Source organism: Syngnathoides biaculeatus, chromosome 16 (assembly GCF_019802595.1).
Source record: "Syngnathoides biaculeatus isolate LvHL_M chromosome 16, ASM1980259v1, whole genome shotgun sequence".
Lineage (NCBI taxonomy): Eukaryota > Metazoa > Chordata > Actinopteri > Syngnathiformes > Syngnathidae > Syngnathoides > Syngnathoides biaculeatus.
In genome coordinates this window covers 15,257,670-15,281,031 of record NC_084655.1, presented here as the reverse complement: position 1 = coordinate 15,281,031, position 23,362 = coordinate 15,257,670, and the positions used below count along the sequence as shown (strand labels likewise).

At 40.0% G+C, this 23,362-nt stretch overlaps 3 protein-coding genes and 1 long non-coding RNA gene across 9 annotated transcripts; 3 read left to right on the top strand and 1 right to left on the bottom strand.

The window, feature by feature from the left end:
• Positions 1-1,077: 1,077 nt before the first annotated feature.
• Positions 1,078-8,649, top strand: kctd13 (potassium channel tetramerization domain containing 13). The gene is made up of 7 exons (XM_061847257.1): positions 1,078-1,479; positions 1,961-2,221; positions 2,505-2,674; positions 3,675-3,764; positions 3,882-3,934; positions 5,060-5,255; positions 7,458-8,649. The coding sequence occupies exons 2-7, from the start codon at positions 1,984-1,986 to the stop codon at positions 7,704-7,706; spliced, it is 996 nt and encodes a 331-aa protein (XP_061703241.1). The 5' UTR covers positions 1,078-1,479; positions 1,961-1,983; the 3' UTR covers positions 7,707-8,649.
• Positions 8,650-11,401: 2,752 nt separating this feature from the next.
• Positions 11,402-13,124, bottom strand: LOC133514159 (uncharacterized). Of its 2 annotated transcripts, XR_009798729.1 has the most exons (3): positions 13,110-13,124; positions 12,434-13,024; positions 11,402-12,031 (listed from the first exon to the last, which is right to left on the bottom strand). It is a non-coding gene; the product is annotated as an uncharacterized LOC133514159 (long non-coding RNA). The 2 variants fall into 2 exon arrangements; XR_009798728.1 differs by lacking the exon at positions 13,110-13,124 and having other exon boundaries at positions 12,434-13,069.
• On the top strand, positions 12,186-19,095 carry hirip3 (HIRA interacting protein 3). Of its 4 annotated transcripts, none has more exons than XM_061845578.1 (9): positions 13,256-13,354; positions 13,566-13,614; positions 13,731-13,851; positions 13,959-14,106; positions 15,694-15,957; positions 16,041-16,219; positions 16,765-16,912; positions 17,762-17,860; positions 18,222-19,094. In XM_061845578.1, the coding sequence occupies exons 3-9, from the start codon at positions 13,846-13,848 to the stop codon at positions 18,407-18,409; spliced, it is 1,032 nt and encodes a 343-aa protein (XP_061701562.1). In that variant the 5' UTR covers positions 13,256-13,354; positions 13,566-13,614; positions 13,731-13,845; the 3' UTR covers positions 18,410-19,094. The 4 variants fall into 4 exon arrangements, with proteins under 4 accessions (XP_061701564.1, XP_061701561.1, XP_061701562.1 ...); XM_061845579.1 differs by lacking the exon at positions 13,256-13,354 and adding an exon at positions 13,413-13,478; XM_061845580.1 differs by lacking the exons at positions 13,256-13,354; positions 13,566-13,614 and adding an exon at positions 12,186-12,333.
• Positions 19,096-19,476: 381 nt separating this feature from the next.
• antkmt (adenine nucleotide translocase lysine methyltransferase) lies at positions 19,477-21,705 on the top strand. 2 transcript variants are annotated; one of them, XM_061845582.1, is made up of 6 exons: positions 19,477-19,655; positions 19,975-20,166; positions 20,264-20,368; positions 20,549-20,689; positions 21,105-21,155; positions 21,299-21,705. In XM_061845582.1, exons 2-6 carry the CDS (start codon positions 20,005-20,007, stop codon positions 21,488-21,490), a joined length of 651 nt encoding a protein of 216 aa, XP_061701566.1. In that variant the 5' UTR covers positions 19,477-19,655; positions 19,975-20,004; the 3' UTR covers positions 21,491-21,705. The 2 variants fall into 2 exon arrangements, with proteins under 2 accessions (XP_061701566.1, XP_061701565.1); XM_061845581.1 differs by having other exon boundaries at positions 19,478-19,655; positions 19,985-20,166.
• Positions 21,706-23,362: the final 1,657 nt, after the last annotated feature.

The following is a 23,362-nucleotide window of genomic DNA, read 5'->3' as shown; positions in this document are numbered from 1 at the left end:
TTGACTGAGGTTGATATATATATATATATATATACATACACAGTATATATGGTACAAAATTTAATATATATACATATAAACCTCATATTTCCGCTTCTACATGGTGATGGAAGGTTGTATATTTTCATTAAATAGATGATGAAAATTCTGTGCCAAAATATAATGTTAAAAACTCTTAAAGTCCTTAAGTGTTTCATCTGTTGTTGAAGTAGTGTTTTCCGAAGCAGAATTCAGTTTTGTTTAGGTTTATTTTGTTGTTGTGTTTTTTTTTTTTTGTTTGTTTATTGCTGTTTCTAAAGAACAGCCAGTGTCTTATAACATATTGTACATGGGGCAACGAGGACATGAATGTCATTATGCTTATAGCATGCACTGATTGTAAATTATATTGCTTCTGCTCAATCTTGCCATGATCATTATAGTTATTAACATATCAGATTTGATGTTGTATGCACTATGTTGATGAAAAATTACAACCATGGCTGTTTGCTGTAATGCATTACGCATTTGTTTAAAACACAGTGTTTGGCTCATTCACTGTGCCAAATGGAGCTCTTGGAGACTGTTGCGTCGTAGACATAATATCCGTAGCATTTCTTTCCTTCATATATGAATACATTCTTTTGAAGGCAGTAAATTATTTGCTGATCTGGAAATAAAGTCTCTGTTTAATGGTGTAAAATATTTTGAGGTGTCATTTTTACAAATCATACTGAAATCCTAGACAAACAATCATCAGGTGCGCAATGAAAAATTGTACAATTTGAATTAGTTAAAAAAATTAGTACGCATTTTAATATAATGTCGCTTTGTTCATCAATCTATGCCACCGACAAATATTGACCAGGCGAACAATAAAATCTTTGACAAAGCGTAAAATTAGCCTTTTTCCGTTCACAAATCATGAAAATAACAAAAAAATGCTCAGATTTCACACAGAGAAAATAAATGTGCGACTAAATCGAGACCATAACGTTATTATTTTAGTATATAAAGCAATACTTTTGTAAAAAGTGGAATTCTCGAGACATCTGAGAGTTGTGCGTTTTTGATTCGACAGAGGGCAGTAACGTGTCAAATGTTAAAGAAATAGTAGAAGAAGAAATTACCGGAAGATGTGCTGCCTACGTTACCGAATGACCCAGTTAGCTTCTCAGATTAACAGTGAATAATCTAAAAGGCAAACAATTGATTGAATTCTTGTATTTGTGTGAATTTAATTTTAAAATGTATTATTTCCAAAGTCGTACGTTGGTGTGAAAACGAATCTAAAAACGAGGATTTCGAGGCAAAATGGACTAGTTGACGTTGCTGTTTTGGTTAGCCATGCTAGCTAACGTTAAAATGAATCGTCAAACCTTAACTGCGCGCTAAAAAGCTTTGCCTTGTTCACACGTTTTGTTCTTTGGCCTAATAATTACGCACTTTAAGTGTTCAGAAGATCCTTCATATCATCAGTGTCCTTTGATGTTCTGGGTGGTAAGTATAATTTATTATTAATGGTATAACGGGGAAATGATGATTGCCAACCAGACGAACTGTAGTGTCATATTTCCATTTTTGCAGAAGCATATCGAACTAAGTAGCATCTGTGCATATGTTGAACAACGTAGATAATGGATACGTAGAATAAATGCCATGGTCAAGGTAATATCAAAAGGGGTTAATCACTTAAAATATCCATGAACAAGTTTTAGTACAATATCCATCCATTTTGCAAGCCACTTATCCTCACAGGTGGAAATAATCTATTATATGTTTTGTGGGTGTTTTTGCTCAAAAGATGAGGAGGGTATCAACAAAAACGTTAACCTTGATTTTAATCAGCATGTGGATCTCTTTATCTATTAGTCTTTCAGCAGTTTGACTGCTTGTCAAAAAAAAAAAAAAAAACACTAATTTGATTGTAATTTCTTGCCTAGTTCTTGTCAATAAATACCCTCCTCCCCTTGTGTTTCAGTCAGAAAGGAACCAGTCAGTCCCATGTCTGCTGAGGCGACAGTCAGCGGTCATGCTGCAAACTCTGCCCAGTCTGCTGTTTCCCAGCCGGTTTTCCAAAGCACTGTTGTAGACAGACAACATGGCCTGTTGGGAAGCAAATATGTCAAGTTAAATGTGGGTGGCTCGCTGCATTATACAACTGTCCAGACACTGACCAAGGAGGAAAGTCTTCTGCAGAGCATTTGCAATGGAGGAACTGATGTGACCATTGACTCAGATGGTGAGTGGAGCAGTAAAATGTTTACTAGTGTGGAACAGCCAAAGCCAAATGCCCCAAAAGTCGTGCAATTTAGAATTCAACCCCAAAAATCTGTAAAAAAATACCAACAGTTTATGCTACCATCTCTTGAGAGATCATCAAGTTGCAATTTATTTTTGCCCAGAGCAGGAGTCAAACTGTAACTCTTGAGAGCCCAAGTCCTTTTGTGGTTGAGTTCCTGGTGCTTTTCTCCCCCTCAGAATTAAAATGGCTCATTTACACTTCTTTTTTTTTTCTGCATAAGGCTGGGTGATTTTAGATAGAAGTGGCCGACATTTTGGGCTCATTTTGAACTTCCTGCGGGATGGATCGGTACCGCTCCCTGATGACCACCGAGAACTTGACGAGATCCTCAAAGAAGCTCAGCACTACAGGGTCCAAGGGCTTATCCAGCACTGCGTCACTGCCATGCAGGTAAGGTGGTTCTCTGTTGTTGTTGTTTTTTTTTTTAAAGATGAAACTTAATAAGCATGGACTGAAGTAATGCTTGGCCAGTCAGTTTGTTTCATTTTTACAACTTGTGCAATAGTGCTTGGAGATACAAATTTAATTTGTTTTGCAATCACATGTAATAAAACACATTTCAAATATCCTATCCCAATTGAAATGAATGGAATTGTCATTAATGCGTTCCTATGTCCCTCAATGAATGCATATTAATGAAGAAAGAATAATTAGTGAGAAGATCTGCAATCGGCTGTATTGACTTAAAAAAATACAGAATGTTTCATAAGAAATAGTTTTTGTTTTTTGGCCCACAGGATTTGGACTTAACATGCGTAGTTTTTGTATTTTTGCATTGTATGCTATAGTCTTGCAGATACAAACAAACTACTACTACTGTAAACAACGCAGTAATATGTTCCAATAACTCAGTAAAATGTTGTAATGCTAGTAGTGGTAGAGGTGGCTAGTAGTAGAGGATAAAGAGAATATCCCTGTGATATTGCTCCACTGTTTGTGTTCAAATATTCCTTATAAAAGCACAGCTATCATTGCGAGCTGTTAGCATATCAATGGTGTTTTATAAATTGTTGTTATTATTTAGCTTCGCAAAGCTTTGTGTATGATAGTGTGATTCTTTTTGTCTCATGTTTGTGGTCACCAGGCGGAGCAAAAAAAATTGTATGATGGCTCATATCATTAAATACTCTAAAATTGGGTCATCTTTATCTCAAGACTGTTTGCTAAAGAAGATTGTGATGCAGAGTAATAATATATGTAATATGTAATGGCATAGCTTTATTATTTTTGACGTGAACTAATTGTGATGTTGTAATTTTACAAATGAATTCAATTTCTAACAACATTCTATGATTAATACCAGTAGTCAGTTAATTTTCTTTTAGTCAGTACCTTCATCCAAATAATTCTCAGTAATGTAATAAATGCATTATTCTTTGTCCCTCTTTAGAAGCAAAAGGACATTTTTGAAAGTGTGTGTCGCATCCCCATGATCACATCAGCTAAAGAAGAGCAGAGGATGATTGCTACCTGTAGAAAGGTACACAGTTGCTTATCTGTTCCATATTTGTTTCAATGATGTTGCATGTTATGAATGACTTATGCTTTTTCCCATTTGCATTGTAAGCTTCTTTTGATTTATTTTCTTTTCCTACAGCCGGTTGTAAAATTGCAGAACAACAGGGGAAATAACAAGTACTCGTACACCAGGTAAAATGTCTTTGTCTCTGAAAGATAAACACTACGCTTAGCAGGCCTTTAACGTAAATGTTTAAATGGGACTAGTGTGCCGACCTCTGCTACTATAAAACAATCCTAATTTGAATATCCATTTCCATAAAGATGTGTACATCCTGCAATTATTTTGTCAGTCATTTCGGAAGGTGAAACTGTTATTTTATATAGACTCACTAAACTGATGGAAATATTTCACACTTCCATTCAATATCCATCAATCCATTCATTTTCTTAGCCACTTATCCTCACAAGGGTCACGGGGAGTGCTGGAGCCTATCCCAGCTGTCAACGGGCAGGAGGCAGGGTAAACCTTGAACTGGTTGCCAGCCAATCGCAGGGCACATCAAGACAGCCGCACTAACAATCACACCTAGGGGCAATTGAAAGTGTCCGATTAATGTTGCATGTTTTTGGGATGTGGGAGGAACCCGTATTGCCGGGAGGAAACCCACGCAGGCACGGGGAGAACATGCAAACTCCACACAGGCGGGTCCGGAATCGAACCTGGGACCTCAGAACTGTGAGGCCAATGCTTTTCAGCTGATCCACCATGCTGCCTCTATTCAATATATAGAGTGAAATAGTTCAATGTTTTAGTTCTTGTATTTTGTAATGTCTTACAAATGAGGAAAACCTCAAATTCAGCGTCTCAGAAGATTAGAATATCACATAAAATCAGTCAAAAAAGGATGTTTTTAGCACAAATGTCAGGCTTCTGGAAACTAAAAGTGATTCTCCATACATTAAGATTAGAAAAGTTCACATATTTTTGTAATCTAATGAAACTAATTTAGAACTGTAGATTGATTTCAAGCTTCCAGCTAATGAAAACCCACATTTTGTCTATCCTTGTGTGATGACGCTGTATAATTGGATTTTAACTTTCTGATATGACTGATAATATTGACACTTTTCATGATATTCACATTTTTACCATGTAACTGTATGTTCAGAGTTACTGAATTTGTCTTCATCTTCCACTTTCTTCCATGTACTACTCCTTCACTAACTTTTGTAGAAATCATGATTATATATGTATTTCTGCCCAATCCTGCTTAAATACATCAAAACCATCTCACTCTCCTTTCGTTTGACCAGCAATTCAGACGACAATTTGTTGAAGAACATCGAACTGTTCGACAAACTCGTACTCCGCTTCAACGGCCGGGTGCTGTTTGTCAAAGATGTGCTGGGGGACGAGATCTGCTGCTGGTCTTTTTACGGCGAAGGTCGTAAAATTGCTGAAGTATGCTGCACATCCATCGTCTATGCCACAGAGAAGAAGCAGACCAAAGTAAGCGCCAAAAAAATGTCACACTAACTGAAACGTCTTTAAAGGGGAATTCCCGTGGTTTGGATTAACAATGTATCCAATAGGTCATGTCATATGTACAGTATCTTGAAAATGTGACGATAATCCTCATTTAATGGTGTTTTGAGAAGATTTTTACCGACAATTACGAATTTTCACAGGCGCCGCCATTTTGGCGAGTCACATGACCTATGTGATGTAATAGGCGCGCAAACAAAGGATCGATTACGATGGGACACAATCATGGCCAGCGCTGATTTCTGGGATTTGTCCTCAGTATCGGTTGCTCAGGAAGACGGAGGAATACGTCCATACAGATTTGAACCTGTGGCTGTAAATAATGTTGAACATTCGGATGGGAATGACGCGAGTCTGACTACACGGAGGCCAACACGCGGGACACACCATTCATCGATCTTATTGATTTTGGAGTGCGTTTAGGCCAGCCAACGGAGGACTGCACTGAGGACAGCACCCGTGGCCATGAAGGATGGTAGAACCCATCGATGAAAGTTGTTTTAGCCAACAGGGTGGCCGGGGTCCAAATGAGAATGAAAGGATCTTTGGGCTCACAGTTCTGAGGGCTCGGGTTCAATTTTTGTGGAGGTTGTATGTTCTCGTCGTGCCTGCGTACGTTTTCCCCGGGCACTCTGGTTTCCGGTCCGTAAATGATTCTTTTTCTAATTGGGCATAACATGCCACCGAACAATCCGCAGATTATTTCTATCCGAATTATGCCAAAATTTTGCGATACAGTAGGGTATTTTACCATGTCCGATCGTGGTGGTACCGCATGTGAAGACACTACAAACCAGCGATGATTTCTTTGTTGCCGCACTTAATACGTCACATCCGCCTACGTAGGCCATGTGACTCCCCAAAATGGTGGCACCCGTGAAAATTTATAATTGCTTATAAACATCTTCTTAAAACACCATTATATGAGAGAAGATTAAAGGGGAAATCCACTGGTTTGCATTAACAATGTATCCAATTGTTCATGTAATACCTACTCTATTTTGACAATATGATGTTAAATCCTCTCATTTAATTGGGTTTTGAGATTTTTATTGAGAATTACGTATTTTTAGGGACGCTGCCATTTTCGCGAGTCACATGACGTGTTACGTGCCGCAACATAGGCTCGATTACATGGGACACCTTTATGCCCAGCGCCGATTTCTTGGATTTATCCTCATCTGATGAAGAAATAGCAGTATCAGTTGATCAGGAAGACGGAGGAATACTTCCATACACAGCCGTAAGCGGCACAGTTGTGAGCGGCTCGGTTGATAGGGAAGACGGAGGAATACTTCCATACAGCGCTCACGGCTGTGTATGGAAGTATTCCTCCAGCCGCTCACGGCTGTGTATGCAAGTATTCCTCCGTCTTCCCGATCAACCAATACTGATATTTCTTCATCAGATGAGGATAAATCCAAGAAATCAGCACTGGGCATAATGGTGTCCCATGTAATCGAGTGTTTGGAACGGCACCTAACACGGTCACATCTGTGCACATAGGTCATGTGACTCGCGAAAATGGCGGCACCCCTGAAAATGCGTAATTCTCAATTCTCAAAACACTATTAAATGAGAGAGAATTTAACATCACATTGTCAAAATAGAGTACATATTACATGACCTATTGGATACATTGTTAATCCAAACCACCGGAATTCCCCTTTAACCATTCATGGGCAGCGTCCCATTTTTGGGACATCATGATTTTCACGCATTATGTCCCTCAGTATATCAAAATATTTAAGTGTTTTAATCTGAAGCCATAATTTGGTATCAGGAGAGGATAAATCATCGGTCAAAGTTAGCAGTTAGATTTTTGGGACGAGGTTATAAATTAGTAAAATTATCATATAATTTAACCATAAACAAAAAAGTGTTATTTCCGTGATTGTGGGCTTTTATCTCAATAAGGCAAAAAATTGCCACCCTGCCCATGAATGGGTTAATGAATTATAATTATAGTTCAGCAACAAAATAATAAATAGGGATGCGCCGAGTATCAGTCCGATACTGTATGCTGTACACTATTCATAAAAGAGCATAAATTATTTGCCATGCTGCAAATTATGCGAATTATGGGATGATGTGTGGAGTTGTGTTGTAACCATTTTACTTATGGCTTGCTGATAAAAATGTGTTCGTTATCCTTTGTGATTTCAGGTTGAGTTTCCCGAAGCACGGATTTTCGAAGAAACCCTCAATATCCTCATTTATGAGAACGGCAGAAGATCCGGTCCGGGAGGCTTTCACCTCTTAGATTCGAGGGGGCCCGGCTCTTCGGCGGGCGCCGGCCAATCAGAGGAAGAGGGCGCAGTGGGCGGTGACAGGCGAGTGAGGCGAATCCACGTTCGGAGGCACATCATGCACGACGAAAGAGGGCACGGTCAGCAAACTGTGTACAAGGATTAACAATGTGAAGACAAAAAGGCACACTCAGACATGTTCTACGAGCTGATGGCAATATCTTTATTGTCAGTAGTCACGTTTCGTGTTACTGCCATAGGTTAAGGTCGTAACTGGAGGGAGGTGAAGATGTTTACAAGGTTTAATAGAAAAATAGCCTGGGACGTGAGACTGGCATAAATATGACTTCACTGTTCTTCGCCTTCTTTTCACGTGGGTGTTTGATGATGCGCACTGGCAGCCGCCTCTGTGTAAGCACAGTTTCAGGCTTGATCTGCTCGTATTTTGTCAGGTTGTCCACCTTTTCGCGAATAGATGAGGTGTTTCTTCAATTTAGTTTCGATATGTTAACACTGGAATAGCCTGCGCAGCCGTTTTTTGTGACGTTGTCTAAGAATGAGATTGATGGGCAGCTCTAATTTTCCATATTTAAAATAATTTCCGCTGTTGCTTTGGGATGTCTTTTTTTAATTTAATTTATGAACCTAATTTATTGCCCTGTATATAACTTTTGTATGCAATCCCAGTGTTAACACATGTCAAGTGGGTTATACATTTGCACTCGATAACACACGTCGGATTTGTAATGACTAAAATTGTGATGTTTTATTTAAGTTGGTTTTAGGTGATTGTGTTGTATTTAATTCTGAGCCATGATTTTTCACTTTCCTTCACGTCATATACCAAACCACAAATATGTGTTCCGTTATTGGGCTAGCAATGATCTTAATACGTCCAACGTTGTATTTTTAATGGTTTTTATACACCCCCCTTCCTACTCTCATTTTGATGTTTTGTGCAAACCTAATTAATTCTAAAGTTAAACACTGAACAATGTGCCTCCTTTTTAAAAATTCCCCCCTGAACACGATGCACTACTTCTCCTTGCAACTTCCGTCCAACTGTGGTGAGAAGAAATGTTCCAAATAAATTTAGTATTCCAACTTGCTCTTTTGGTGTATTGTTTTTCTTCTTTTGCTTTAAATAATAAACTCATGCGCAATTCACACAGAATATGTGTGAATTAATTTTCTAATTATTTACTATTTCTTCACTTTACTGGTGTGAACTGTATTACTAAGATTTTTAGGTATCTTAATTTTTCACATTTTTCTATCTAGTTGTACAGATTGGAGGTCATCGTAAACATGGCAAAGGTTTTGAAATACCTCAGCAACTTTTAGTTGACCAAAAACCTGCCGTTTCGGCCCAGATGTCGACTTTTTATTGTCACTGTAATATAATAAAATGTTTGTCATTACAAACTTTTCAACTTTTTTGCTTTTCATTTACAGGAGTTGAATATCTGTATTTCATCTTAAAGGGTATGTAACGTCTTCAATGCACCTTTTTTTGCCTGTATTATACGTTTTTTTATGCTGAATTTGAATCTGAAATCAGTTCTGAAGGAAACGTATTTTTTGATTGTCGGCAAAAAATGATCACACATTGCTGGATTCGCCGGAAAAACACGAAAACACCGGAAAACCCCGAGAAGGGATGTGACGTCAGAACTTAACATATACATGTTGGTCATTGGACTCCATTGGAAGAACAATGATGAATTTTCTGATAATTCAAACGATGAACATGATTCTGAAGAGTCCCACGAAGACTGCAAAGGTAATGACCTTTTTAGAGGCGTTAAAGGTTCTCAATTTGAGCCAGTTACACAGCACACATTCGAATGCAGATGAAATAGCTGGGGGTGAAGGTGGCGAGCTAGCAGCCAGACGCAGGGAGGTGTTGGAAACAAAGACTGGTACGCATTTGTGTTTTGTTTATTTAGTCATAAACTGATAAATAGTAAAGGCTTTGATTTCTTGAATGTATATGTGAAGTTTTGGGTCTTGTTTTAAAACAAACTGTGTATTTAGTAAACAGGTACGCAACAACTATTTTGCACGGAAGTGTCTTGCTGTCCCACACAAAAAAAAAAAATCCATTTTTTTGGGCTGATTTTTTTCTGTTTTTCAGACTATTTTTCTCTCTCTGTTTTTCAATCTATTTTTTTTCCGAGTTAACGATATCATCTATGTGACTCAAAGACAAGTGTATCTCCCATTGTCTTAATCCCATAGAAAAATAAAATTTGATCAAAGTAAACAAGATGGTCATTTTCCTTATTACGGAGTCCGCCAAGAGTCACTTGTTGTTCACAGGTTCTCGCGTGAGTTCGATGTGTCCCGATAACTCTGGGGGGGGGGAAATAACTCGAAAAACAGGGGGGGAATTTGCCCCAAAAACGGAAAAAAATAGCCTGAAAAACATGGGAGAAAAAATTAGTCCAAAAAACGGGATTTTTTTTTTTTGTGTGACAGCAATACTCGTGCGTAATTTTGCGTGTACAAGGCTTGTTTATTATTGCACCAAAACACACAGATGTTGATAACGTGGTCCACAGTCTAAGATGGTATATTTTCACAAATAAGGATTTTAAAGAACGAAATCTGTTTATGATGTTGTCACATTAATTTGAGAGCAATAGGTGGTCATAACTTGCTTCACCATAAATATAATTTCACGTGGTAAACTGATGCCATAAACAGACAGTACCCGGACCCGTCCAAACCCAATTTTAGTCACCATTTTCCCAAGATGTCATGAGCAAGACCGCAAAATTTTAGACAGAGAAAGCTGTGAACCAGTTTTGTTTGGGCACTAAATGCTTAAGATAGAAATGTCAATGGGGTGGATGGTTCTGTTGACTGGACTGATATGGGTCTTTGAGCTGTAGAAGTTTGTGAATGTGAACCGATTTTTATTCATTGTTTTTTTTTTATTATATCCACAGGTCTCCATGTAAATGCTGGATACCCATGCAAACAACAGGAGAGATTTTGGTGGCATGAGAGTCAACATATTCACCAGAAAATGGCAGAATATCCAGGCCATCTGCTGCAGTGTATGACGGAGTACTCAGGATAGATTGCCAGCTGGATCTTCCACAACGTAAACAAGTGCTATTTTAAAATTTAGTAATATTTCTCCTAATCAGCCCATCTTTTTGGCATTTACATTCCTCCATTGTCTTCATCGCTTATCCTCACAAGACTTGTGGGAGTGGTGAAGCCTATCCCAGCTATCATTGGGCACGAGTCAGGGTACACCCTGAACTGGTTACCAGCCAATCACAGGGCACACGGAGACAGACAACAGTCGTACTCACAATCTCACCGAGGGGCAATTTAGGGTCTCCAATTAATACATATTTTTAGCATGTGGGAGGAAACCGGAGATCCTGGAGAAAATGCATGCAGGCACGAGGAGAACATGCAAACTCCACACAGGTGGGGCCGGGATTGAATCCAAGGTCCTCATGATTGTGAGGCCAACGCTTTACAGCTGCTCCTTCGTGCTGCCCCATTTACATTCAGATTTTGTTATTATTATTATTGTTCCTGCTAAAAGCAGCATTTGTCCACTCAATGCTTGTTCAAAGTCCCATTCTGGAAAATTTTCATACAAGTTTATTTTTAGGTTAATGCAACATACTGCTCTTAGCTTGTAAGATGGTGTTGGGGAATTGTCGGCAGAAATAACCGCATGCCACTTCCATCCTGCTGTGTGACTAAGATTTGTGACATCTTTCCTAATCCAGAGGGTCAAGGGTACACAGGATTTAAATGGTCTCCATCCAGATTTTTTTTTTGTCTTTGTGTAAATGTTAATGTATTTGTCGTAAACATACACCACAGAAATAGAATCATAGCATTTTTATTGCACTTTTTTGTGTGTCTCATAACATTCACACAGAATTATGATTTGGTCTTTCAATAAGAGTCTTTTGAGAACACCTGAGGTTGAAATACATAGAGGACATACGTTAAATTATTCTCAAACACTATGTACTTCATTTCACTGACAAGGTTCGACGCTGGTGGTTTTTCTTTTGCCGCTTCTGTTTCGCTTCCTTTGATGAAATGTTCGAAGGTTGATATTCTGTGTCCTTTAATTGCATCACTCGGGTTTGTATCCTCAATTCGACCCAGTGGCTTGACATAGAAGTATTCTGGTTCTGCTTTCGGGGAGCGTTAGCATTCTCACCAAATGGGAAAAAAAAAAAAGCCAATGGGATCAGTCTGCGTTCCCCCGTCTATTGCGACATCAGGTTAGATTGTGCGGGTACTGTCAGTTTGGGAACTTTTATCAACCATCTTGCAGGCTACATTGATACCTTTGGAACGATAATGGCACTTCAGGGCAGATAACTGTGTTCCTTTATTATGACCAGGCACTTTTTCAGTCTGGCAGCTTTCGGAATGTACCAAAGATTCAGCATCTGCTGGTTCGAGGTCAACCTCTTGTACAGAAGATGCTTCCTGCAATATCTGTAATGTTGAAAAATAAGGTTCAAAGTTTATAAAATAAGAAATGTATGGATAAAGCACATGAAAACAAAGAGTCACAATCACACTTAGGGTCAATTTAGAGTGTCCAATTAATGCATGTTTTTTGGATGTGGGAAGAAATCGGAGGGCCCGGAGGAAACCCACGCAGGCACGTGGAGAGCATGCAAACTCCACACGGGGAGGGCCGGGATTGAACACGGGTCCTCAGCAGTGTGAGGCCAACGCTTTCCAGCAGTTCCACCCTGCCGCCATTTATACACAACATTATCCTGTTTTTGTAGGTGAGAATGATCAAACGATTTGCGGTGATGAAATAGTTTTCGCAAAGAATGACACGTGCTTCTTTCATTCGACCATGTCAACACTGTTTCAGGAACATACCTCCGCAACTCGTCTTTTAACAAAAGCTCTTCGCAGTTTTGGTACTTTCTGTGGGGGGGCTAAGCTTGTCGGAGCGTTTCCAGGTTCGGCGGCTGATCCAAGTTTCCGTTTCGTGCCTTTCGCGACGCCGATCTGTTCAGGTGTCGGAACCGGCTGTATGGTAGGCACTGATCCAGCTTTTAACAGTTTTTTACACTTAAACCCCATCTCAGACATGAGTCCGCCAGTAAAAGAGTCCGGGGTGAAATGTTCACTACATATAACGGACTGCAGACCGGGTTTGGGAAAATTTGCTCTCTTCGTTCGCACAAACCTGACCCATTGTCTTCTGAGGCTTGGATCTTTGGGAAAGGAATGTAAACTGTGACCAGAATAATTGGAATTGCGACAAAACTGAACCACGCACGTGTTTACCATTTTCAGGGATTGGTTTTAGCTTACAAACACCATGGAATTTTCGGAACGAAAGGATTTCTCTTCGCCGTCAACAAGCGAGACTCCAGGGTAATGCTCGTCCCACAACTGCAGGTCGCTCTGCAGTGACGTCAAAGTTCAGCCACACGAAAGGAGGCGTTCCTCAGATACGGGAAACTACAGTTGAACATATAATATTTAATCATTTGCGTTCAAAAATTGGCATTCCATACACTTTAAGGATATAGAGTACTTTTGACACCTTGGAGTTTGACTACAGTTGAAAAGAAATGACAGTCATAAGCACTGCATGTACTGTAGTGGAAAAATGTCAACAATTCGGAGCAGTGTCGCGTAACGCTGACGTCACTTCCAGTTTAAGCCGCCGACTGGCGCCAAGAACTAGTTGAACCGTCTCCCTCCAGTAGTTAAGATGGTGCCTGAGAGCGAGGTAAAAAGCATACGCCGGTTTGTCTGTGGACAACTCCGTGCAGAACAAGATTTAAGGTAAACAGAACTCTCTAAAGTGACTGCGAGGTGATCCTCAGTTGTTTTTGGTAACGCCTGTGAAAATACTTTAGTTTGTGCAAGCATCACGAAGGCTGGGCAGCCTTATCGGACTTCTGGAATGGTTCGCCTGTAACCGAAAGCTTACACAAACATTACCAATGTAGACGTGATATTTATGATGACATTAACATGTCACTTGTCGCACCAGGTAGCAAACTTGGGCTGGTGTAGTCGAGTCAGGGCGGTGGCCAAGTGAGGTGATGAACTGTTGTAGCTGAGCGAAACCCGCTGTTTACTCATTGTCACTGTCAAGATGCACTACATTTAACAGATATGTTTTTCATCCTTTTAATCTGTGCAATTTGTTACTCAGCTCGCTGACTTTGGGGATTTTAAAACGGCGATATTTGGCCAACGTGGGAGGCGACTCGCTTAGTTCATCTGTCCAAAGTTTACTGAAACAAGTGGTTCATCAGGAACTGCAAAAAATGCAGGTATAGAAATGAGTATTTTGATTTTTGTCTAAATGTCTGTCGTGTTAAGGATATGCGAAAACAAATCAGTCAAAGATGACAACCAAGTCTTTTATTTTGCCTCCTAGGAGGATCACAGAAGCAGTAGTGAGTCGGAGGCAGAGGATGTCCAAAACAAAAGAAAAAGAGAAAGGGAAAATGACACTACAAGTGAGGATGAAAACGAGCTTGCATCCAAGGGAAAAAAGCCCCGCAGTTGTGTGAGCACCGAGTCGGGTGAGTTTGTTGTTGGCAATAAAAACATCTTTCAAAAGCCCAGCTCTTGACCTCCCGTCAGTATATCCAATGCTTTAAGCACTTTAAGACTCTGGGTGTCTCTGTTCATGCCAGTTGAGTACAATTGAAAAAATGGCACTTGTGACCCCTGCATCACCCACCATGAGAGGCTGTATCTTCCTGTGTTGCCAAGCATTTGATCCCTTATTCTTTTCATGATGGCCTCACCAAAACAAGAACATAAGGCGGTACACTGTACTCATACTTAAAGGTCAAGTGTCGTACCTATAAACATTCTAAAATCGATATTGTAATGAAAAATGCATGTAACATTATTCACTTCAATGTCCATACGAAAAAATAAATATCAGCGGAGGGTGCGTCATCCATGCGCAATGTTGGGGAAGTCTCATTCAACATCCAAGTGGTAGCCATATTGCCTGCATCCTGTATTCATTATGTCACACCGCGACATTTGCCATTGAAAACACCTTGTGGCAACTTGCTATGGGACACAGAAGCTCTTCAATGAGGAGAACATCTCACAATCGAATGAAGGGACTGGGGCAATATTACCCTATTGTTTCGAGCCATCTTTAGATGATATGCGGCTCACTTCTAACTAACAACAGACTCCCAGACAGTATGTATGAGCCAGCCCGGCCAAAGCTGTGCCCCTCGTCCGGGAACATCGACACATTCAGCACCCTTGACTTACGTACGCGGATCTTTTGTTACATTCTGAGAGGATTACGTCCCTCCCTTTCCAAACTTTTTTTTTTTTTTAGTAGCTGTATACACACCTATCTGTCATTTGTAACCCACAAAGCTCTCGTCCTTTGCACCTGTGCAATCCATTTTTCACAACGAACCGGGTCTTTTTGAAAAGTATGAAGAGCGAATCTATCCTCCCGAGTGTTCACGCAATATCCAGCAATACAATGAGCCGGCATTTTGGCTAACACGAAGGAACAAAGAGCTACCTTCCAGCAGGTAAAACTACTAGAAACATACGAGACCGTCTGAGTGGGCGTCTGCTTCTAACATCACTTCCTGGTTCTTCTCAATAACAAATCTCTTGAGAGGATTTTCATGGCGGGAATGACAAAAAAACGTATACATCAAAATCATGTTGTGTGGTGAAAAAACGGATGGGTCCATTCCGGCTGCCTTTTTTTTTTTTTTTTTTATTAATAACATACTAAAAATCATGCATTTCATGACATTTAGAGGCTTGTTTGGAGGGTGACTAGTTTAGTTCACAACACATAAATGGCACCACCTTCAGCACCATTGACTCTGAATGCTTTCCACCTCGCTCTTGTCAAACACAAAGCATTGAAAACTGATTTTTATGCATGTCAGTGGAAAATGGATTCACCGGTTTATTTTGAGGAAAATAGGTGGTCAGGAAAAGTTTTGAAACTTATTGATGTGGTTGCTCGCAATATCACAAAGTTGGCAACAGTGCATTTGTAATTTTGCGGCCAACTTTTCGTAGCCATGTTGTTAGTGTAAAACGTCAGTGAGCAGTGATGGATACATTTTTAACTTAAATTGTTATTTTTAATTTCACTCTATTTTCAGAATCAGAGGACAAAGAGAACCAAATAGCAGAAAGTGCAGAGAGTGAAGAGGAAGAGCAAAGTAAAACTGGATCAGGAGATACAGAGGAGAAAATGACAAAATCAAGTGAAAAGACAAATGGAATGTGTGACAAAGATTCTGAAGATGGAGAAACGGAGATAAAAACTAAAATGGAAAAAATGAAAACTGATCAGAGTGATGACGATGATAAAAATAACTCAAATAAGAGTGACAGCTCTCTGTCATCAGAAGAGAGTGAAAAAGGTGAGAGCGTAAACTTTATAGTTTACTCGTCGTATTACATCACGCTACTCACGGTATGATTGATTCCGTGCTCTGGAGTCTAGAGGACAACACCGTGGCAGAAAAGCGCGAAAACCAAGCAGATTCAGATTCATCATCTCTGCCCTCGGAGGATGAGCAGGAACACCAGACCAAAGTCGATAAAAAGAAAGGGAAAAATGGTGATAGCGAAAAAAATAAATCAACAAAAAAGGACAAACATGATGCTGTAAAAATACAGAAGGTGAGTGTAAATAATTGAAAAACTATCCTAACTGAAAAAGTAGACTGTAATAGTACTGCACTTTCATTTGTAGTTTTCTTTGTTACATTTGACTTTTACTTTTAGTCTCTGGTGTTTAAATACCATGGAGGTTACTTTCGGCTTGTCCCTTTCGGGGTCGCCACAGCGTGTCATCTCAGATGAACGCACATATATGTTTGGCACAATTTTTACGCCGGATGCCCTTCCTGACGCAACCCTTCTCAGGGAGTGGAGGCCCCAGTGGGATACGAACCCACAACCCCTGGTTTACCAAACCAGTGCTCTCACCACTGAGCTACGGGGCCTCTACGCTATCACTAAAAAATTGTAGCCTGAAATTCTTTGCAATTAGTAATAGTTAGGCTAACCATAACCCTTTATTCTCAGATTTATAAACTAAAATGTATCTATTTTTTAAAACTGTAAGCTCGATTTAAAAATAACAAAAACAAACATCTGTAAACCTGAACTCGGCTCTCAAGCTGATATCGATGTAGATCTCATACCTCCGATTGTTTTTGCAGGACGACAATAAAGCAGTCGTGAGGCTCAAGCGCTACATTTCGCTCTGCGGCGAGAGACGCAATTACAAGAAGCTCCTTGGTGACTGTTGCTCTGTTCGCTCCATGGTGGCTGTCCTAAAGAAGGAGCTGGAAGATCTCGGTGTTCACGGTCAGTCGGGATACAAACCTTAACACAGACTAATTCCCGTCATCAATTAATCTCTTCTGTAGTTTAATGGTTTTCCTACACACAACTCTGAGATGTTTTATTTTAGTAGTGAGATTTATCTGCAAATTCAGGTTTGAGTAAGAGATAAACAGGATACTTTAAAAGAGAGTTGCCAGAGAAATTCATGCACGTCTCTATTACCGGACTACAGAGTGCACCTTGTAGCCTCACTCAGTACATTTGTAAAGGAAATACCATGTGGTACATACATAGGCCGCAGCTGTGTAAAAGCCGCAAGTGCCCACATTGTAACATGAGATATTTACAAAGACGATACACAGAGTTTAATGCTAACGCTAGCGCCGCTGCTTTAAAAAAAAAAAAACATACTGGTAAAAATCACTAAAACACGGCAGTAACACGCTAGTGCACTGCTAATAGGGCCGGACCGGTAAAAGTCACTTCCTCGGTACGTATATTCCGCCGGGCTCACTCTTACCTTTTCCGTTCGAATGCCCCCTTGCGGCCGTTCGGAAAAAAATGCTCAAGTTAGCCGCATCACCGCATAAGCTGCAGGGTTGAAAGCGTGTGAAAAAAGTCGCGGCTTATAGGCCGGAAATTATGGTAGATTCCACGGCTCTGCATGACACAGTATCGTCGCCTCATCGACTATGGACATAGGGTACCAGAATTTTGTCCTGTGGTCTCGAGAGCAAGACGAACTATGCGGCTGCACCAATGTGTCTCCAAATCTGGGACCAATATGTTAATCCCATCCAGGTATAATTATACATTTGACTTCTGAGAAGTGATTTAACTAACAGCACAAATGATTTTCTTTTTACACAGGCCAACCATCCATCGAGAAATGCAAAAAAGTACGTCTCAAGAAAGAAGAAGCTCGGGAACTTGCTGAATTGGATGTCAGCAACATCATTAATAGTGAAGGTGACTTTTAGTAACATTTCTTTCTCAATCTATAACTTCATAACTGGGCTAACAGCTTGTCTTTCTTAGTGTGTATATAAAAAGCAATTCATTTAAATGTAGAGTTTGCATTTTTTTAAACACCTTTTTTTTGTCATATTTTAAAACCATTAGTGTGACCTGACAGTATCATCATATTAAAACCCCAAGGAATGTCAATTTTTTTCAGCATTGTTATTTTAAAACTTGTCATAGCCTGACAGGAACTGCTTGTTAGAGATTGTAGGAACAGAAGGCATGACCAAAGAGATGTCAACCAATTATATACACATACACGCAGTACATGTGGTACTCCAGCCTCACCGTCTTTATTCCTTCTCAGGTCGACCTAAACGAAGAGTAGCCTTTGCACGGCAGGAAGACCGCGAACCACCGCTCCCAACCTATCACCGATCGTTGAACTCTGACTCTGACAGCGATCAGACAAACGGCGCGCCGAAAGGACCCAGAAGGGTATCAGATTGGGAAAACCTGCGCGGAATCATCAGTGATGATGCAAGCAGCGACTGAGGCACAGCTGTTTGTGCAAGTTTTCTGAAAGACTTTTTCAAATTCAGTTTTTGGTTAAAAAAATGAGTCAGTTTTATATATCTCAGCAGGGGTCACTAACAGTGCCCGTGCCAAGGACCACGTGAGTCCAGGCCTATTCTAAACATAGTTTACCAATGATGGGACATTATTTCCGAGGAATCTTAAAAAAATGCACACTTGAAAAATTTAAAAACTTCTAGAAATGTATACAAATAAAGTGTAACATATTGTTGATGATTTAATGCTTACTATGGCAAGTCATTGTTTATAATTGTGACAAATCATTGATGTGATCAATGTTTTGACATGGCTGAATACAGGTAATTGGATCGTATTTATTTTTAAAATGTGTATTGAAATGGTAGCCCTTCACACTCACACATTACCAAGAAGTTGTTTCTTAAGAGGTTGGTGACCCCTGCATTTGAATACTTTGCTGTTTGTATAAAAATTGATACATCATGTATTTTTATGAGTTTTGCAGTTTTGAATCCCAGCTTGTGCCTTTCTATATGTCGTTTGCATGTTGTCACTATGCTTTCCAGGGGATTTCTTGGTGCGTCCCAAAACTTGTATGGTCTGTTTATTGAAGACTGAAAGATGATCCATAAGTGTGACTTGTTCTTTGTCTGTGACCTCCGACAGAACGGCAGAAGTCTCCCAAAGTCATCTGCGATGATTCCAACTTGTGTGTGACCGTGTGCAAGATGAATAGTTGGCAAAAGAATATCCATCTTTTATAAAGTCAAGTATGTTAAATAAAAATCTGTCACACGAATCACATTTTCTCCATGGGATGGGCCTTGTATAATTGTTCGGATACTGTGTATGTTTACTCGTGCACAAGATTCTCCTGGGTTTTCAGTTAATTGTGTGTCTTTTGCATTGGGTGCGATTGGGATCATCTGAATGAAAGTTTTGTAGTTGACTCCTGACATTGGTATATGACGGCTTTATATGCAACAATTGTGTTTAAAAATGATTGACGTGAGCGTAATGATAGCGGAACAAAACTCAGACGGAATTGTTTACAAGTGCACTTGTCCGTCAGGTTAATGTGTCCCCCTCCCAGGTCAGTCGAAGTAAACTGCAGATTATTGTAATTGCAGTTTTTGGTTGGCATTTTGAGATTAATTACAAATATTTTTTCGTTTTATTCGACATGTCAACGAGGAAATATATATATACAGCGCAGTTGAGCGCCTAAATTGTCAGCTCTACTAAGGTAATTCAGCATATTTTTTTCCCTCACGAGTGAGTGAAGTTTTGTTTTGAGTTGGTGTGTGTAATTTCTGCGTTTTTATTAGACTCTTCATTCATTTGTACATCAGCAGCATTCCTACACATGCACGGATTTTTTTTTTTTAATGGAGTCTGTACGCATTTGTAACGTCATAATCAAAATAAATATTTTCGTCAAAAACACTTAAGGATGTGAATATGATCAAATGAAAGCCAGGAATAAAATCTGACGAGATTTCCTTGACTTTACTTGACTTGAGTTAACTTTACTTCTATGCAAATATATTGATTCTTAACTGAAGTGTACAATAGCAAAATCCTGTGATGAAGAAATGGATGATGACGCCCCTGACAATGCGTTTGCTGAGCTCAAGACAAGAGACCTCCGATTTTGGGATGTTGCTCAGATCGCTGCCGGAACTGGTCTCGCTGTTTACGCCATGTGGGTGGCAGTCCTCCAGCCAGGCTTCCGAAAAGTCCCATTCAGGTTACAGGTATTGTGCCATTGTTTAACAATTATCATCTGATGTTGTAGTATCTGCTTGAGCGACATCACTGGTTTTATGAGCTATTCATTAATATGTCCCCCAGGTACCATACATACCAGCCAGCGGAGCCCAAGTGCGCAATGTCATGACATTGCTAAGAGGTCGGAAAGGGGTCCTTGTGGATTTAGGATCTGGAGACGGGCGCATTGTAAATGCATCATATCTGAAAATCAACTTTATTTATACAGGACTTTAAAGTTTGGTGTTGGTGAGAGATTGGGGTGTGGGGTGTGTACTTGTGTGTGAGAGAAGTAACCCTAACCCAGTGCATTTGCTCACACAAATGAGAAAAAAAAAATTAATTGTCTTTAAAACCTTTAAAACAAAGGTCCTGGAGGCATACCGACAAGGCTTCACTTCTGCTGTTGGCTATGAGCTTAACCCTTGGCTGGTTGGCTTGGCTCGCTTCCATGCGTGGAGAGCAGGTCATCATGGCAGTGTGTCCTACCGGAGAGAAGATTTATGGAAGGTTAGAAATTTGTTTTGCAAAATTAGGAAACACCAAATCCCAATAATCGTAACGGTAGAAGAGTATATTACATTGTTATACACGTAAAGAGTGATTGCACATTGAAACACAATGTAAGAGATGCTAACCTGCTCGCTATATAACTGTCGAGGTGCCCTTGAGCCCTTGACCAAACCCCCAAGCCCTGGCTTAAGAAGTGCATCCTTCACTCTGATACTGCATTCCTCCTCGGATGCCTGCATCTACTATGTGTTATCTCGATTCTCTGCATGGTGTGAAACTGGTACAGTAGAGTAAAAAATGAAATTGCCTTTAAGGGATTATAAATATTCTAAAAAAAAATACACTTTCATTGACTGTACGGTAATATTTATGACTGAAGATATTGACAGACTGCTTTTGTGTGTCCTTCTAGGTGGATTTGACAGAATGCAAGAACATTACTGTGTTTTTAGCGCCTAGTGTGGTGAGTAGAATAAACGGTTAAAATCTGTTTTAAATTCAAATTGAAATCTTATACAACTTCATCAGTATATGGGCATTAAATTGTAATTGTCAAAAATTTGTGGTTGGGATTATGTTGCATTGCGACCCCGTTTTTCTACTTAGCTTTCGCTGCTGCAGAAGAAGATGGAGGCCGAGCTTCCTGATGACGCCTTGGTGGTAGCCGGCCGATTCCCCATCCCTGACTGGACCCCTTGCAGAACCGAGGGAGATGGCGTGGACAGGGCCTGGGCGTACGACATGCGAGCACAAAGAAGACTCGCTCCAAATAAAAATGAGAAGTCCGCCAATGGGTAACCTTCACAATGTATTGTATTAAACTGCTTAATTGATCACAGTGGGTTGCCCTCCAGAAGGACACACATAACTATACTGAATGTTGTAAATGTTAGTATTTTAAGGATGTTTAACTGTAGTTAGGTCACGCTGTCCAAACTATATCATCATGTCATTGTGCTGTTATGTCCAATGTAAGGACAAATGTTCTGTTCTCATTAAACCTTTTTGAGACATTTCTCAGAAATGAAATACACTGTATATATTAGCAGTTTTACACCAAGATTTGACCCATTATTTTTTTTATAGTAGGTGAAAATCAAGAGAGAGTGGTGAGCATGTTTGGCTCACAGTTCTGAAGGTTCAGGGTCGAATCTTGGCTCCGTCCCTCCTATGTGAATGCCCTTCATCCATTTTCTTTGCCGCTTATCCTCAAGAGGGTCGCGGAGAGTGCCAATGGGCAGGAGGCGGGGTACACCCTGAACTGGTTGCTAGCCAATCGCAGGGCACATGGAGACAAACAGCTGCACTCACAATCACACTTTGGGGCAATTTAGTCTCCAATTAATGTTGCATGTTTTTGGGATGTGGGAGGAAACCGGAATGCCTGGATGAAACCCACGCAGGCACGAAGAGAACATGCAAACGCCACACAGGCGAGACCAGGATTGAACCCGGGTCCTCACAACTGTGAGGCCAACGGTTTACCTGATGCTCCACCGTGCCGCCCTATGTGAATGTTCACCTGGAATTGCATTGATTTTCTCTTGTACTTGAGGTGGATAACAGTGTGGATGTTTGTTTGTGTATATTTTGACATATTGGCTGGTAACCAGCCCCGGTGTACGACGCCTCTCACCGTATAAATGAGCTCAGATGAAGTCAAGATCATTCGTAACAAGTGCTAAAGAAAAAGATAAAGGTGGGAAAGGTTGTCACACCCTGTCTGAAGTAGAAGTACAGATATTTGTATTTTTAAAAAGCACCTTGGAAAAGTAAAACTACTGATTTAACGCCAGTAAATAAAAGATTTTAAAAAGTAAAAAGTTTTTTCCATGTTTGTTAAAACTGTGAGTGTGACCTGACAGTAGGACATGAGTACAATAATCTGGGGGGGGTGGGGGAAAGTCATCCCTCTTTTGCCGCAACATGTTGTGCTTCTATGTAGATATTTAAGAAATCATCAAGCCCAAGAAAAACAACCTATCAGAGACAGAAAGCATGATTAATGAGGTGCCAATTATTTGCCTTGCTCTTGTGGGCATTCTCATAATCGGCACACCCTGCAGTCTTGTGCTGATAATGCACTAATACTTGCTTATCAACCACCAAAAAAAAAACTAACAAAGATGTCTTGCACTAACACATTACTGTGGGCTTCAGGAGCTTTGCTGGAACTGGCAGAATATCCACCTTTGGAAACTTGAAAAAAAATCCCTCTTTTGCTTACCAAATATGTAAGGTCATACATTATTTCCCAGATATTTCTGGGTGCTTTCAAGTGTGTTTTTCCAAAATATGGCAGGGCTTGGATATTTTTCTTGTAAAATAAGGCTTCTGTCTTGTTATCCTTCTCTATAGCCCAGACTTATGAAAACTGGATCTTGTGTTTACATTTACTAACGATACCTGTGAATATTGTCTTTTATTCTAAGCGCATTAAATCCATCGCAAATGGCATCTGAAGAATTATAATTTGGAAGGCGCAACCGGATGTCGATGCTTTTACTCCCTTGTATAACTTGACACTAACTGCTTTCGGTTGGTTGATTTCGGCTGCAAAATAGGAAGTGGCAAAGTGATCACACAGTCTTTTAAGCGAAACAAATTCCTGCGCCGCCCCAAGCTTTGAAGGGGCCAACGAGAGGCAATATCGGGCAGAGAATTGAAATT

What these genes read in the sequence shown, in the direction of transcription:
- kctd13 (XM_061847257.1), top strand. Translation starts at nt 1,984, where the DNA reads ATGTCTGCTGAGGCGACAGTCAGCGGTCATGCTGCAAACTCTGCCCAG. An exon ending in AACAAGTACTCGTACACCAG is followed by an intron (nt 3,935 to 5,059) that starts GTAAAATGTCTT and finishes TCGTTTGACCAG; the next exon opens with CAATTCAGACGACAATTTGT. An exon ending in CAGAGAAGAAGCAGACCAAA is followed by an intron (nt 5,256 to 7,457) that starts GTAAGCGCCAAA and finishes TTGTGATTTCAG; the next exon opens with GTTGAGTTTCCCGAAGCACG.
- hirip3 (XM_061845577.1), top strand. Translation starts at nt 13,281, where the DNA reads ATGGTGCCTGAGAGCGAGGTAAAAAGCATACGCCGGTTTGTCTGTGGA. An exon ending in CGTGCAGAACAAGATTTAAG is followed by an intron (nt 13,355 to 13,730) that starts GTAAACAGAACT and finishes TTTGTTACTCAG; the next exon opens with CTCGCTGACTTTGGGGATTT. An exon ending in CAACATCATTAATAGTGAAG is followed by an intron (nt 17,861 to 18,221) that starts GTGACTTTTAGT and finishes ATTCCTTCTCAG; the next exon opens with GTCGACCTAAACGAAGAGTA.
- antkmt (XM_061845582.1), top strand. Translation starts at nt 20,005, where the DNA reads ATGGATGATGACGCCCCTGACAATGCGTTTGCTGAGCTCAAGACAAGA. An exon ending in AAGTCCCATTCAGGTTACAG is followed by an intron (nt 20,167 to 20,263) that starts GTATTGTGCCAT and finishes TATGTCCCCCAG; the next exon opens with GTACCATACATACCAGCCAG. An exon ending in TGTTTTTAGCGCCTAGTGTG is followed by an intron (nt 21,156 to 21,298) that starts GTGAGTAGAATA and finishes TTTTCTACTTAG; the next exon opens with CTTTCGCTGCTGCAGAAGAA.